The sequence below is a fragment of the Lynx canadensis genome, chromosome B2 (genome assembly GCF_007474595.2).
Source record: "Lynx canadensis isolate LIC74 chromosome B2, mLynCan4.pri.v2, whole genome shotgun sequence".
Lineage (NCBI taxonomy): Eukaryota > Metazoa > Chordata > Mammalia > Carnivora > Felidae > Lynx > Lynx canadensis.
The window spans coordinates 9,149,359-9,165,466 of record NC_044307.1 but is presented as its reverse complement, the minus strand read 5'-3'; the positions used below and the strand labels follow the sequence as shown (position 1 = coordinate 9,165,466).

The following is a 16,108-nucleotide window of genomic DNA, read 5'->3' as shown; positions in this document are numbered from 1 at the left end:
TGTGCTGACAGCTCGGAGCCTGGAGCCTGCTTCGGCTTCTGTGTCTCCCTCTCTCTGCCCCTTCCCCGCTCATGTGCTCTCTCACTCTCTCCCTCTCTCTCAAAAATAAATAAACATTAAAATAAATTAAAAATTACATTTAATGCTGTAACTTCCTGGCTGTATCGTTATCTTTGTTGCTCCCATATTTTCCACATGTTGCTAACATGTCATTAAAAAGTAAAAAGTTGTGAACTTGTTTCAGAAAAACTCAACAACAACCGTGCTCCACAACATACAGGGAGGGAAATGCAGTAAGGAGACGAGTCAGAGAGAAACGTAAAATCCCAGGAACCCAAGGATAAGAAGAACCAATGCATGAAAGACCAAACCACAGTCACAGAAACTTCAGGACACCAGTCTTTGTGGCCAAAACCAACACTTCTGGCTTCCCGAGCCTCTTCAAGGTGGGACAGTTAAGTCGCAAAATTTGCAAAGTTCGCAGAACTGAGCTGTGAGTTGCAACACCTTTATTTCACTACCTCCCCTCCAATAACTCATGAAAGGAAGTGCAATTCGACCGGAGGGGAGACCCCAGGCTCTGCCTGACCTCACGCTGCTGCAGAGAACAGACCCAAATTCCCCAGGAAGAAACATGGTGAATATACAATGTGTTAGGAGGAATCACCCTGCTTCAGTGTCCGTTCCTCAAGATTCATAAACAGCTGTTCCTAAACAAACAGCGACAGAGTATAGAATTTTCACTTATCTGCCCACGGTCATCACCAGGTGACCATCAGGAGAGGGGTGGCCCAGCAGGTTAAGGCCAAGAAAAAACTTTTGCAGCCCAGCATGGAGACCCTTGCTGTGCTGGGTATTACCTTCAAGTCACTAGAAGCCTAGGGAATCTGGGGGAAGGGTCAGGACGGGAACCATTTATCAGCTGGGAGCGAAAAATTTCTGTATTATTAATTAGTAGGAGATAAACACCAAGTCCATGTTAAGAGCATTGTACCAGAGGACTGGAAACGTTTCCTTTAAAGAGGAAGACAGAGGGGCGCCTGGGTGGCGCAGTCGGTTAAGCGTCCGACTTCAGCCAGGTCACGATCTCGCGGTCCGTGAGTTCGAGCCCCGGGTCAGGCTCTGGGCTGATGGCTCGGAGTCTGGAGCCTGTTTCCGATTCTGTGTCTCCCTCTCTCTCTGCCCCTTCCCCGTTCATGCTCTGTCTCTCTCTGTCCCAAAAATAAATAAACGTTGAAAAAATAAATAAATAAAATAAAATAAAGAGGAAGACAGTAAATACTGTAGGCTTTGCAGGCGACATGGTTTTGTCATGACTATGCAACTCCACCACTGTAGTGCAAGAGAGGCCAGAGACAACACGTAATGACCCGGTGCCCAGTTGTGTTCCTTTGGGACTCTACAGAAACAAGCGGCAGGACAGACATGGCCTACGGGCCATCGGCTGCCACCCCAACCTTACAACACAGAGGGCCAACAGTCCCGCAGAGCAATCAAACCTTCAGCCCCAACCTCATTAGCACAGTCTTACCAACCGATTGAACCAGCCACCAAGGAGTCTCCTGTGCAGCCTTGATCTTTACAGACCCCGAGAGACGGAGTGCGAGTCTGCAGTCGGGCCCTCCCCCACCAAATTAATACACTCACCCAGAAAAATCTGTAGTGAGAATTCCATAGTGGAAGATGTATATCCGGCTGATGTGGCATATTGTAAGGTATCCCATTGCTACAAAGAAGGAGTATCTGAAAGCAGAAGAGAGAAGATCGGATGATTACGCGTGGCAGTAACACGATCGGCTTTCTCCTCTTCCTCTCCCTCCCTCCCCACATATCGTCAGTCACAAAGTCCTCTCTGCTTGGTCTGTAACCCAGCTGATCCCCTCCGCTCACTTTTGCATTCACTGCCTGGGACCCTTCATCTTTTCTCACCTGCACGCAGCACAATGGAGTCACCCCGGAGGGCTTTACAAATTGCCGATGCCTGGGCCTCACCCCTGCTATTCTGGCTTAACTGGTACAGGATACACCCAGCAGGTGCAATTTCATCGTGCAGCCAGAGCTGCGAAGCAAGAACCTGCAAGATCTTGCGCTCAGATTCTCCTCCTCAGAAACCATCGTGTCTACACTACGATCTTTGTAAAATACAAACCGAACCAGCATTACGCCGCCGACCTCTCCCTTCCTGAAATACTTTGTTCTCTTGGCTTCTCTTCTCCGTGATTGCTTCCCGCCTCTCTGGTTAATGCTGCCAAGGTTCTTGCTTGCTCAGCTTGTCTTCCTCCACTTACTCCTTAGGTGTGAGCATTCCCAGTGCCCTGCTGGGCACACCCCTGCCCAAGCCTGAGGCTTCCGTTACCACACGCCAAGATCACGGCCTGGCTTCCTTCGGACACCTGCCATGACCACCGGGGTACGAACCAGCAACACAAAGACAGACAGACACACACACACACACACACACACACACACACACGCATGTACATCATTCAGAACATTCATCAATTTGTAATCACACATACGTGACATTAAAGAACAAAAATTCAACTGAGTAAACTTTGAAGATCGAATTATCTTTATTAAGCGATTTGTTGACCTGGCTGCACCCCACTTAGCAAATAGAGGGGTGCTCCGAGGAGTTGCACAAAATGGAAGGTTTTTACAGGAAGGAGGGTGGCACAGGGAAGTGACTAGGAAAAGAAGGGATTGTTTCAGGCAAGGCCACCTTCCCTTAGGAGGAAGGGTCTCCTCACGCAGATGACCTCATGTTCCCTTTGGGGGATGGAGAGGGCCCATGGGATAGACTCCAGAGGCCATTAGTGCTGACCAGAAAATTCCTGGCTGACCGGTTAAGACTTGCATTTCTGGGGGAGTTTGAAACAGCCCTAAGCCCTAGTTTGGTGAGCTGGCCTACGTGACTCCATTTTGGGTGTGTGGTCTTCTTTTTCATAATGATCATCAAATTAACTGTTGTCTCCCTTACTAGACCATGAAGGCAAGAACGTCTTGTGTGTTTCACTCACAAGAGTGGCCTCCTGGGTGCTAAGTGAACAAAAACCAAATAAATGTTACTTGTCTTAAAAGTCTCCAATGGCTCCCACTGTCCAGTCACATCAAAACTCCTAAACGCAGCAGGCGATGTGCTCCTGCACAGAGCTCTACCTTTCCCTCGTGGACTCCTCTCTGAGCACACCCCACGTCCACTTATGCTCAGACGACACCGGCCGCTCTCTCTCCACAATTACAGCTTGCATCTCCAGGCCAGATGTCTTCCGCACACCCCCTCCTCTGCCTGCAACTCCCTCCTCCGTCCTCCAGCCTACCTAGGAACTGTCTAATTACCAGGTAAGGCCAAGCTCCGGGTCAGTCCCCCCCGCACCGGCTTGCTCCACCCCTCCCCTCCTATCCCCAGCACAATTCACTGTTCCGCTCCTGGTATATCTCCAGTGCTCCATGCCAACCTCATCATTATGACGCTGAAATTATATGCATGTGTCTGTTACGCCAACTCACCATGACCTGGAGCACCCCAACCCTTGGCCATAGAGGGGGTTCGTGTATGGTTAGCTGAAAGGCACTGAAAGGAGCACATTCAACATTTTAAATGGTGCAGAAGCCCATCAGAAACAGACATAAATTTAGAAGGTATAACACTGAAACATGGGTCATAAAACAGAGATGAAGCATATTCTCAAATTATATTGAAATTCACGAGTTCATGTTAAAATAACTCATGGAGACCGAATGGTGAGGTAAGAATCATAAAAATGCACTTGGTAGCAAGGGAGAACCAGCTAGTGGGCGTGAAGCAGTTCTGTAAACTCTAAAGCACTACATAACTTTACGTTCTCTTTGCAAACAAAGACGTCCTGACACAAAGTAAGACTTTCCCTGCCTCGGGTTCATCCTTAACCCTTTCCCAAACAGAAAGACGGTGAACAAAGCAGGGCTGAGAGAAAACAACTCCCTGACGGGCTGAGCAGAAGCAGAATGGTGCTAGTTAGGCCCTTCTGCCTCCAGCCTCTGTGTTCTCTCTCCAGCCAGTTCGTGAAGGTCAAGGCAAAAGCACGAGGCAGATACAAAAGACAAATTCTCCCACGGCCCTCTTGAATGCAACCGTACCTGTTTCCTCTTTCTCCTTCGCAAGAGCTAGACCCATACCTTCCCCTGCCCCCCAGCCCAGCGAAGAAAGGGACTTCAGCTCAGTAGTTATAACAAGTACTGTGTCCCGAGACAACAGCACAATGCATTCATGCTCTGGACGCACCTGAAAAATCTAAGGAATCCAGGAGTGGTAGAGAGACTACGCATTATGTTCTGGAGACAGACCAACAGGACTTCAAAGCCCAGCAATGGCAAAGCTAATGTGGGAAGTTTAAATACTAGCTATTTTATGAAGGAAGGATGTGGCAGAGACTGGGGCATGAGTGATGGTAACATTCCCCTGCTGACCTGGGTGGTGGTAACATGGATGTATTCATTTATGAAAATTCCCTATCTGTATACCTATTTACCTCTCTGAGCATTCATTTCTTCAACCTGTGGGGAGGGGGGGGGAATCTGTATCGCAATTAATTGTCCTAGAGAGAATATATTTGTAATAATGACGTGAAGTATTAAATATATTACATGATATACTAAGTAAGAGTTTATAGATTCAAAATAATGAAACAGAACTATTTTTTGTAATGTTTTTGTTCTTATTTATGAGAGAGAGTGAGAGCATGAGCAGGGGAGGGGCAAAGGTGGGGGGGCACGGACAGAGAATCAGAAGCAGGCTGTGCACTGACAGCAGGGAGCCCGACGCGGGGCTCAAACTCACAAACTGTGAGATCGTGGCCTGAGCCGAAGTCGGACGCTCAACTGACTGAGCCACCCAGACACCCTGAAACATATCTATTTAAAAGAGCCTGGCTTAGCACTTGGCACAAAGCAGGTACCCCCAAATTGGCAACTTATCACCATGTTCTCACAGAGGCGGTCTATCCCAGTCGGTCTGGATATGATCAATTAACACCTGTGATTTCTGCCCAACATAGTGGCTTGGGAAGGAAACAGAGTTGGCACCCCGAGAAATCTACAGACAAAGAGAAAACAGTACGTCTAGAAATCGGTTAACTCCCCATAGCGGCAAAGCCTGACCTTCCCCAACTCTCCCCAGCCATGTGACGGAACTCTTGGAACTGGCTTGGCAAGGGGAAGAAAACGATTCCCAAAGAATCATGAAATCCTGATCCTGAAGAAACCTTAAGTTCAAACTATCACACACGCCACATTTTATAGGTGGGAAATCTGATGTACAGAGAAGCTGCATGACCCTTCTGAACTCACACTGCCAGAGAGAGCCAGATTTCCAGTCTCATGTTCTCTCCCTGCATCAATAGGAAGCGATTTCCCTCCGTCAGGAACCATGAACCACTCCCTACTTCCGCAGTCCTGGCAAAGAAAGAGCTTGTGCTGGAGTCCTTTTTGGTCTTATGACCCGGGCCTCTGCTACCACAATATTACTGTGGTGGGACAGACACAGCCTGTCCGTAAACTGCTCGGCTCAGCCAAGGCTGGAGTGTTCCATTCCTGGCCAGAGGCTGACACTGGGCCCCGCACGGAACAAGCATGTGCATGCAGGTTCTTGACTCTCTGAAAAATGGTCCACACCGATTGGGATCACACAAGTGTGGAGAGAGCTGACAAATCACAATTTGTAAGGTAGTTAAAAATATGCTACAGAGATATACCCAATTTTTACTAACTGTTGAATGGCTTCCAAACTCAAGTTTGGGGAAAGCCAGACATTTTCACCTCCCACTAACAACGGCATTTTGTCATAATATGGAGCATTCCCGAAGCCCATTCTTACCAAATCAGAAATATAGATTTCCTATTTCCCTTCTGAAGGAGTGACACTATCCCTTTCAAGGAGGGCATTCAGAAGGAAGAGGATGGCAACTCAATTTTTCAGAACTCATCCAGACACTAAGTTGGGTGAAAATAAAATTTTAAAGCATACAAAAATATTTTCCCTTAAAATTTTTTTCCCTCGGAAAGAGGAAATTTATCGTAAGTAATTTACAAGATTATACATTAAAAAGTTAAATTTCAATGATTTGCAGAAGGAAAACTATTGTGCTAATAGTCTTATTAATCAGAGTTTTCAGGGAGCCTGGGTGGCTCACTTGGTTGAGCCTCTAGGGCTCAGAGACTCTTGATTTCAGCTCAGATCACGATCTCAGGCTCATGAGATCGAGCCCTGTGTTGGGCTCTACACTGGGCTCTATGCTGGGCATGGAACTTGCTTAAGATTCTCTCTCCCTCTCCCTCTGCCCCACCCCCACTTGCACATGAACTCTCTCTCTTTGTCTCTCTCTCTATTCTCTCTCTAAAAAAAAAAAAATCAAAGACCTTTCTGAAACTAAAATAAGGCATCTGCTTTTTGAGGGAAGCCATCAGAAAAGAACTTACAACAGGACAAATGTCTTTTCAAAGGTATTCATTCATTCCGTAAATATTTATTGAGACTTTACTTGTGACAGATACTGTTCTAGGCTCTGTGGATACAACAGTGAACTGTGTTTTCACGTTTCAGTGTTACAGAAAGACAGAACGAATGCTGGGGTTTCACAAAGACCACAGGAAACACAGACAATGCTGAACAGATACCCAGGTGTCTGAATCGATTATCCAAGCACGTTACCTTCAAGGCAGAATTAAGTTACTTCTCTACTTTCAAATCAAAATATCACAGTAAGGATATTTCTTCCTCTTTTGACCGTTTTAGTATACATATTTGAAGTACACAAAGTTTTGACACGGGTCCACGCCTGGAAAGCCACAGCCAAATTCAAGATGACAGACATATCCGTCACCCCCCAAGTGTCTTCCTGCCTCTCCGATCCCTGTCACATCTCCCTGTGCCGCCCCACCCCGGGGAGCCTCTGATCTGTTCTCTGTCACTTCAGATTAGTCTGCATTTTCAAGAATAGAAATGTGTGTGGCTTCCTTCCTTCAGCACATTTACTTTGAAGATTCATCCATATCATCGTGTGCTATTAATCCTTCGTTCCCTTTTCCTGCTGAGTAGTATTCCACTGCGGTGACCATCTGGGCGGTTTCCAATTTGTGGCTACCATACAGCTGCTTCTCTTCTGACACGAGGGGCTTGCCACCCTTTTCACAAAGCTTCCTCTGACTGCTCCCAGCACTTAGGGCCCCCATGTCTCCTTCTGATATCCCAGAGAACTTAGGATACGCCACTTGTGACGGGCACGTGGGGAAAGTGCCCCTTGACCCTAGAAACACATTTCACAGGTCATGGAAAAAAAACCTCACCTTGCACGGCTCACTCCCAGAATCTTACCTGTGAATACTGGATACGCTTGCCGTGACCATGATCGCGTAGCACATTAACACCAGCACAAAAAGATGCACAGAGTACCTTTAAGACACCAGGGAGAGAGAAGGAGGAGCGTTGAGTATATTCCAAATGAACATGCCTACTGGACACGCACACTGTGCTCCGCCTATGCCCCCACCAGAAAGCACATGATCTGCTAAGTCATGTTTATGCAACAGAAAATACATCAAAGAGTTCTGCTCTGTGTGATTAAGGTACTAGACTAGATCTTGAAGCAGCAGGAGGAAGTCATGACACAGTCTGTCACCTGTGGTGCCAGTAATGTCAGGATCCATAAATGGAAGGCTTGCACTTTGGCACACATACAACTGAGAGTCCAGAAGAGTTCTTTCTCTCTTTAGAACTTTTTTTTTTTTTTTAATTTTAAAGCACCAGGACCAAAACTGATCCTCACCAGATATCAAGACTTTTACCTGGTAGTTGATTCAACATACTCATCATCTTTTCTCAAATTTTTACTCAAGGAAGAACAGCAGTATTATAGTATCCTGAATGAATTCACAAAAATCCTTAAGTTGTATTTCTAGAAATGTTGGTTCCTAAAACTCTTTCCCCGAGAAGTGCCACTCCCAGGGTATTTGGCCAGTTTATCTGGTAGAGAAAAGAGTCATCCGCAGGCTCTCGCTGTTGACCAATGACTCACACTTCCTAAGACCAGCACTAAAACTCTTCTTCTACTTTACGCACAGGACTAACATCAATTATTATTGTCATGCAAGAAAAAACACCAATATCTACAACAGGTAAGAAAGGTTCCTCATCTGGAAAATGAAACCTTATAGCATTCCACTTACTTGACCCAGGGTAACATCAATGGAAGCACAATTTCTAGAAAAAATTCACCGAACTGACTTCTAATGGATAGTCAGTTTATTGGTTCTAGGTTCTTTACAATAAATGAGATTCCTAGAATATACAATAGTAGTGTGTGTGTGTGTATACACATGTATATGTGTATGTGTGTGTATATATATGTATGTGTATATATATGTGTGTATATATATATGCGTGTGTATATATATGTGTGTGTATATATATGCGTGTGTTTATATATATATATATATATATATATATATATATATATATATATAAAACAATAGGAGTATATATATATATTTTTTACAGTAGGAGTATATATTTCATTTCCTGCCTGGGAAGTGCCAAGAATGTTGCCCCAACACACCCAAATGATAAATACTAGAATTTCTGAGGCTCATACTTACCAGCCAAAACAAAAGATGACAAAATAGATGCCAAAAATGGTGGCAAATGCGTGCCGGACATCAGGACTGGTTTTACCAGGACTTAAGTAGATGCGGAACCAGAAAGCGGCGAACAAGGCAAACAGCTGACATGCTACAAAATTCACCTGTTTGGGGGGAAGAGAGAGAGAGAGAGAGAGAGAGAGAGAGAGACTCAAAACCTTTATTTATCCTTCTGCCTGTGTGCGAATTCTCTCCGGTCTTTTCGGATCTCCGCATCTGGGTGCATCTGCAACTTGGACTTTTTCCTCAGCAGAGTGTTTGTTTGGAAAAGGTTCAGGAGACTGACCGGGTAACCAGGCCCTCATCTGATGTGAGAAGTGAGAAACCTGAGTTTCGTTCTCAAATTTTTTTTTCATTTTTTATATACATATAATTTGTCAAGTTAGCTACCATATAGGGTATACAGTAGGCTCTTGATTCTGGGGGTAGATTTCACGTCTAATTTTTCAAGACTAGCCAAGCTTGCTTTCTCACCCACAACACAGAGGGCTTTTCAGTGTAGAGGGCCTCAGTGACTGTGAGGTCAGTTTGCTGGGTCTCTTTCCACCGCATCCCCAGCGCTATCCTAAGATAAAGCACGTGTTCTGTAAGAGGCACAAATGAACCAAATCCGTGACGCGTCCCTCATGAAATACCTGAGAAACTAAAGGCTTCTCTCCAAAGTCATCATCAACTGTTTGACTCTAACTTTTCTCATTTTAACTTAACACCAAATGAAAAAAATAAAATAAAAACACATGAACACCAAATGAACAAGAGGACAGCTCAAGTTCAAGGAGTGGCACTAAAAAGCCACACACAAAAAAGAAACACCCCCACCTTACACTTCCAACGCCACCCTATCCAATTATTTAAAATAGGCAACAAATTTCCTTAGAAAAGTCTCACTCATCTATCTCTCAAAAATATTGCACGTACAAGAAAATATAAAATAACTCCCTGATACCCCGGGGAAAGACCGGCTGATGTAACACAAAACCCAAATGCATCAAGTGATGTAACCATTAATGACAACAGGAAGAGCGGTTCAAACTTTTCAGAGTGTTCGCAGGGAAAACTTAGCTTCTAGAAGACACTTAACGGAAAAGGGATCGAGGATATAAATACCTGAATAGAGCCTCAAATTCAGCCTCCACAGTTTCTCACACGACAAAAAACTGTAGCTGCTGGTGAAATTCATTAGGGCTGTCTCCCGGCGGGGGCGGAGGCAGCAACATTAGCTCCTCCTGAGCTCACTTTGTTTTCCCGATAAAAACCAAGACGACTTGGAGCCCCTGGTAATTCACAGGAAGACTTTTCAGAGAATCTTCTGTTTCGTTTTTGAAAACCGTGCTGAGTTTCCCCTCTGTTTGGAGACCACTCTTCGCGGACCTTTCCAAACACTGATCCCCGCTACTGCCTGCCCTGGCTTTCTACCCTGGAAGACAGAGAGGAGGTGAACCGTGATTCTGGTCTGCATGATGCGGTCCTATCATTTCGTGTAGCCTAAACACGCCACCAACTCTCTCTCTCTCACACACACACACAATGGAGAGAAAAATAATCACCTTAGTGAGGGTCCAAATGTAAAAGAATTGGCAACTGGAAAGTCAAAGTTCTGATCATCTGTAGGTGATCAATCACACATTCTTTCATACTCTCGGCCACGGCAGAATACGGTCCCCCAGGCAGCAGAGCAGCTCAGGGGAAATTGGTTCCATACCTTGAGGTTTGCCGGTAATTACCGAGCACCCCTGCACGTGAGGAATGATCCAAAGGGTAGATCGTGTTCTCACGTGCAGTCCTGGGACCAGCAGCCGCAGCTGGAAAACCATCAGAAATGCAAATTCTCGGGACACCTGGGTGGCTCAGCCGGTTAAGCGTCCAACTTAGGCTCAGGTCATGATCTCGGAAAATTTTTTTTATTTTTATTTTTTTTATTTTTGAGACAGAGAGAGACAAAGCACGAACAGGGGAGGGTCAGAGAGAGGGAGACACAGAATCTGAAACAGGCTCCAGGCTCTGAGCTGTCAGCACAGAGCCCGACGTGGGGCTTGAACTCACCGACCGTGAGATCATGACCTGAGCCGAAGTTGGCCGCTTAACCTACTGAGCCACCCAGGCGCCCCAATGGAAAAATTTTTTAAAAAAGAAATGCAAACTCTCGTGCCCCACCTGAGACTTAGCTAAATTAGACCTTCCCAAGGTGGGTCCAGCAATCTGTGCTTTAACAGCCCCCCAAGAAATGGGGGTGCACAGTCACTTTGAGAAGCCCTGGGATACAGGAGAAAGGAGGCACGCTGCCTGCCTAGCAGACCTTATACTCTGAGAAAGGAACACAAGAACCCACAAGTAATTGTAAAGTAACATTAACATGGCTCGAAGCTAGTACATGATTATTATTCTCTTACATTACACCCCCTTTAGATCCGAAGTAAATAATGAGAAGTTTCACGGTTAAGGAGGGATGAGACTCAGGCTGACAACTAGGAAAAAAACTGTTGAAACAGGTAAAAACTGAGGCGCGGGAGCAGTGAAAGACATGAAAAATACTGCTGCCTGGGGCACCTGGGTGGCTCAGTTAAGTGTCAGGCTTCGGCTCAGGTCATGATCTCGCGGTTCGTGAGTCTGATTGAGCCCCGCATCGGGCTCTGTACTGACAGTGTGGAGCCTGCTTAAGATTCTCTCTCTCCTTCTCCCTCTCTCTCTTTCTCTCAAAATAAATTAAAAAACGTTAAAAAAAATACTGCTGCCTGGATCCTATCCCCAACCATTCTCACATAACTGGCCTGACATCAGGACTTTCCAAGGCGTTCAGGTGGTTCTGATATTCAGGCAAGACGGAAGGCACCTGGTTTAGAAGTATAATAAGAGGGACCCTCAGAGGCACCCAGGAGGAACTAGACTTTCTCATAAAGAAGAAAAGCACAGGGGCGCCTGGGTGGCGCAGTCGGTTAAGCGTCCGACTTCAGCCAGGTCACGATCTCACGGTCTGTGAGTTCGAGCCCCGCGTCAGGCTCTGGGCTGATGGCTCAGAGCCTGGAGCCTGTTTCCGATTCTGTGTCTCCCTCTCTCTGCCCCTCCCCCGTTCATGCTCTGTCTCTCTCTGTCCCAAAAATAAATAAACGTTGAAAAAAAAAAATTTAAAAAAAAAGAAGAAAAGCACAAATAAAGGAGGAGATTGGTGAAGGTCGTGCGGCAGGGATGAGACAGAACAGATTTAAGCTCAATGGTCGTCACTCAGCCGGCCCAGGCATCCTCAGCCTCTTGAGAGTCTCATCAGCTTGGCTTGTCTTAAGGAAGGTGGGTCCTTCTAACCCACCTCCAAGGAAGAATAAGGCTCGCTGTGGGGAAACTACCTCTGATCTCGTCACCCTCGTGATCGATAAGGAGGAAACAAAGACCCACTGGGCCACTGAAGCAATCTGCCCTTTTTCAGCCACCATGATCTCATGGGTAACCAACTGAATATCCTAGTTCTGACTCTCGGGTGTCAGCTGGGTGAGCTTTGGTAATTCATTGATTAATTCTACAAACATTGACTGGCTGATGCTACATGCCAGATACTGGGTACAGCGGGCAAGATATTGTCACTACCAGCAAGTTAAGAAAAGAAGACTTACCGTGCTCTGGGTTTCAATTGCTTTTTTCGGGGGGCGGAGGGGGGGTTCCAAAACATGTGCTTTGGGAGACCTAGTCTGTAACGGTCTCTGATTCTAATCTAACTCAAATCCTTTCCCTTAACTGGTAGTGGTTAATGCCTAAACGCAAGACCCTTGGGACTAAAAGCTTCCTCCTACACACAGACACAACCCACACCCCCATCCTCTTCCCGGGAGTGAGTCATGGATGGCTGGATGAATGTTCCCTGGCAAACTGTTCCAAGGCAAAAGTGGAAACACACACACACACACACACACACACACACACACACACACACAGCAACACCGCTCAGTTCTCGCAGGAGGCTCCTAGCAGGATTGCTTTTCAACCACCAGATGTACATCTTAAAAGGCACAAGCTGAACCACAGTTAGCCACCTCTTCACATCCATTAGGATGGCTATTTTAAAAACAAAATAATAAGTGTTGGCAAGAACCAGGAGAAATCAGAACCCTTGTATGCTGCTGGTAAGGATGTAAGATGATACAGCCACTGTGGAAAACAATATGGCGGTTCAAAAAATTAAAAATATAAGTACATATGATCCAGCCATCCCACTTCTGGGTATTTACCCAAAAGAACTGAAAAAAGGGTCTTGAAGAAATATCTCTCCACCCACGTTTGTAGCAGCATTATTCACAATAGCCAAAAGGTAGAAGCAACCCAAGTGTCTACCAATAGATGAATGGATTAAAAAAAAAATGTGGCAAATAAATACAGTGGAATATTATTCAGCCTTAAAATGGGGGAAATTCTGACATATGCTACAACATGGATGAACTCCAAGGGCATTATGCTAAGTGAATAAGTCAGTCACAAAAGGACAACTATTCTATGATTCCACTTAAATGAGGTACCTAGAATACAGTAGTTAAATTCATAGAGACTGAAAGTAGGAGAGTGATTTCCAGAGACTGAGGGGTAGAGGGAACCGGCTTATTATTTAGTGGATACAGAGTTTCGGTTTTGCAAGATGAAAAGAGTTCTGGAGACGGGTGGTGGCGTGGTTGCACAACAACGTGAATGTTCTTAATGCCACTGAACTATCCTATATGCTTAAAAATGGTTAAAATGGTTGTGTCTCCCTCTCTCTCTGCCCCTCCCCAACTCTCACTTTGTCTCACTCTGTCTCTCAAAAATAAATACACGTAAAAGGAAATGTTTTTAACGGTTAAAATGGAAAATTTCATATTTTGTGTATTTTATCACAATTTGTTTTTTAAGTATAGGCTGAAGCATGACACCAATTTCTTTGCATTTGCTACTTCTGCGGCCAACGGTGACAGGCTGCCATGACAACAGTTCTTACAGGAACAGAATGAGATCCTGGCTCCTTTCCTCTCTATAGGGCCAACAAAATTGGAGGCATTGTTTTTCAGAAATGCATCCCAAAGTGGATTGTATTTGATGTATAGGATCTGCTTCCAAATAACCTTGAAGGGATGGGTAGAGTGGACTGAGTATAAATCAGTGCTTCTCAACTGGGGACGACTCGCCCCCCTCCCGGGAGACATTTTTGGTTGTTATAACCAGAAATGGTGGTGGGGGAATGCTCCTGCTATCTAGTGGGTAGAGGCCAGGAATACCGCAAAACATCCTAAAAGGCAGAGGACAGCCTCCCACAACAAAGAATTTCCCGGCCCAAAATGTCGGTGGAGCCGCTATGAACAAATCATGGTATAGACGAAACAAGATTGGCCATGAGTTGAAAACTGAGTGCTGGGCACATGAAAGAGGTCATTCTACTAATCTCTCCACTTGTGTGTATGTTTGAACTTTTCCATCATAAACCGGTTTTAAAAATTATACAACTCTGGAAAGCAAATCACTGGCCTGGGATCATACGGATATTAAACTTTGGTGACTACAAGCAGCTGAAACTGAGAAGGCCTCTTTATCCAAACTGGAGAAACACTAAGTTAATAAAGTAACACATATAAGTACAGAAACAAACTAAAACAATAAAGGGATCGCATCTTCCTAAATGGGGGGGGGGGGGGGGGGGGAATAAAGCCTTTTAGGAAATGATCGAACCCCCGTTAAGAAGAGAATCAAATTACAATTACAAGAGAACAAAAGACCTACCTTCAATAATAATAATCAAATGAAGTACTTTATCCCATCCCACAACCAAGAATGGACTTTGTGGTTCCAAGAGTCAACACAGAGCCAGAATACCCTGCTGCACGACCAGGATCCACCACTTACTGGTTGAAGAGTTACACCAGCTTGCTGCATTTTGGCTCTTAGCTCACGTGACGGGGGTAGGAACAGTGGTACCATTTGACAGGATTGTTGGGACAAAAGAATATATAAGACTATTTGAAACAGTGCCTGGCACTGATAAGCACTTACTATTAATATCATTCTACATCTACTAAGTTAACATGCAGATTGTGGGTAGAATAACTCCATACACCGTAACTACTGTTGAGCTATTAAGAGCCGGCGTCCCCAGTCTCCTCCCTGCTGCCTTTGTACCGATTCCCTTTCCCACCCAACGTTCAGGCAGCCGCCAGAATTTTCCATGTGTCCTTTCTTCCACAGGGAGAGGCAATGCAGCTTCTGACAAAGAGCCAATCTCTGGGTTTTCCAGCTCCCAAGTGGGGTTTTATAAACTAAAAGCAGAGATCAATCTGAATAAATCAAAGCAGTCTACCAATGTTGAAAACATAGGTTTTTTTTCCTTTTTAAAATTCTAAAAACTTGTCTTTATATAGATCAAGAGCAAAATGGAAGAATTTAAAGCACGAAGTTTCTACTACAATCGTGGAGGGAAGAAAAGTTCTTAATGATGAAAGGGTTATTTTTCTGCCCAAAAAAAGGAGATAGAGTTTGGCCAGTGGGTTGAAGGAGGGATTCAGCGGAGCAGGACTTGCAACTTGACATGGGGTGGGAGTGGGGGGGGGGGGGGGACAGCAGAGGCGGTGGGACCTCAAAACTTGATGGGATCCTGGAGAAGTCCGGAGGAATGACACAGGTTATCACTGTTGGAGATTGGCTGTCTGGCTTCCCAGGATGCAGCCCTGGGAGATGGGCCAGCATTGCTTCCAGAAGGCCCAGAGGGTGATGAAATACATGGGCCCAGGGCATCTCTCAGGCCCCTCTCCCAGGCTCCAGAACAGCAGAGAGGCCAGCTGAGAGCTGGTAGGCCCGAGAAGGTCTTGCGGTTGCATTCAGGAGAATGTGGAGTGTGAACCTGCCACCAGGAGCCACAGAAGATGCTGCAGCGAACAGCAGATAAACCAGCAGCAAGAGCCTAATGCCCAAGACCACAGGGAGGGGCTCCACTCAAGCAGAAGCCAGCAAGACCCCAACGGCACAGGGACCCGAGGCCCTCACCCAGGCCACAGAGGTCTGTAGACCCCTCAGGGCTTACCTGATTCCCAGCCATAGAGGGAGACAAACCTCTACCATAACCGGCCCCAAACAGAAGGAAGCCGCTTATAACTGGCAATGTAGCGCGAAAGCTAAATTAAGTTTAGTAGGGACAAACTTAAAAGTTACAGTTTTTGCACATCTATCTCTGGCTGAAAATTTTCAGCCCGTCATTATCACCACGATTAGAGATGTGCACAAAAAATCTCCACAAAAAAATATTTTAACTCCGTGTTAACTTCTCGAAGCAAGAAGAAGGGACCTAAAAGTTCAACAAAATTAGTAAAGACATTGGTTAACACATGAACAACTCAAGGACGCACCCTGAATTATAATCCTTTTTGAAACGACTATGGTACTATTTGCCGTAAGCCACACTTCCAACCGAATGGAAATCTATTCGTTGGATGACAAA

General features: G+C 45.5%; 1 protein-coding gene across 4 annotated transcripts in view; it reads right to left on the bottom strand.

Moving 5' to 3' along the window:
* Positions 1-16,108, bottom strand: part of MBOAT1 (membrane bound O-acyltransferase domain containing 1) — a 104,622-nt gene that overhangs the window by 37,290 nt on the left and 51,224 nt on the right. For 2 of the 4 annotated variants that reach the window (XM_030314755.1, XM_030314757.1), the window contains exon 2: positions 1,648-1,743. In XM_030314755.1, coding sequence (XP_030170615.1) covers positions 1,648-1,743 — 96 coding nt within the window. Of the gene's footprint in view, positions 1-1,647; positions 1,744-7,351; positions 7,430-8,631; positions 8,778-9,780; positions 9,950-16,108 lie in introns of those variants that run through there. The other 2 variants (XM_030314758.1, XM_030314756.1) reach the window with 2 other exon arrangements.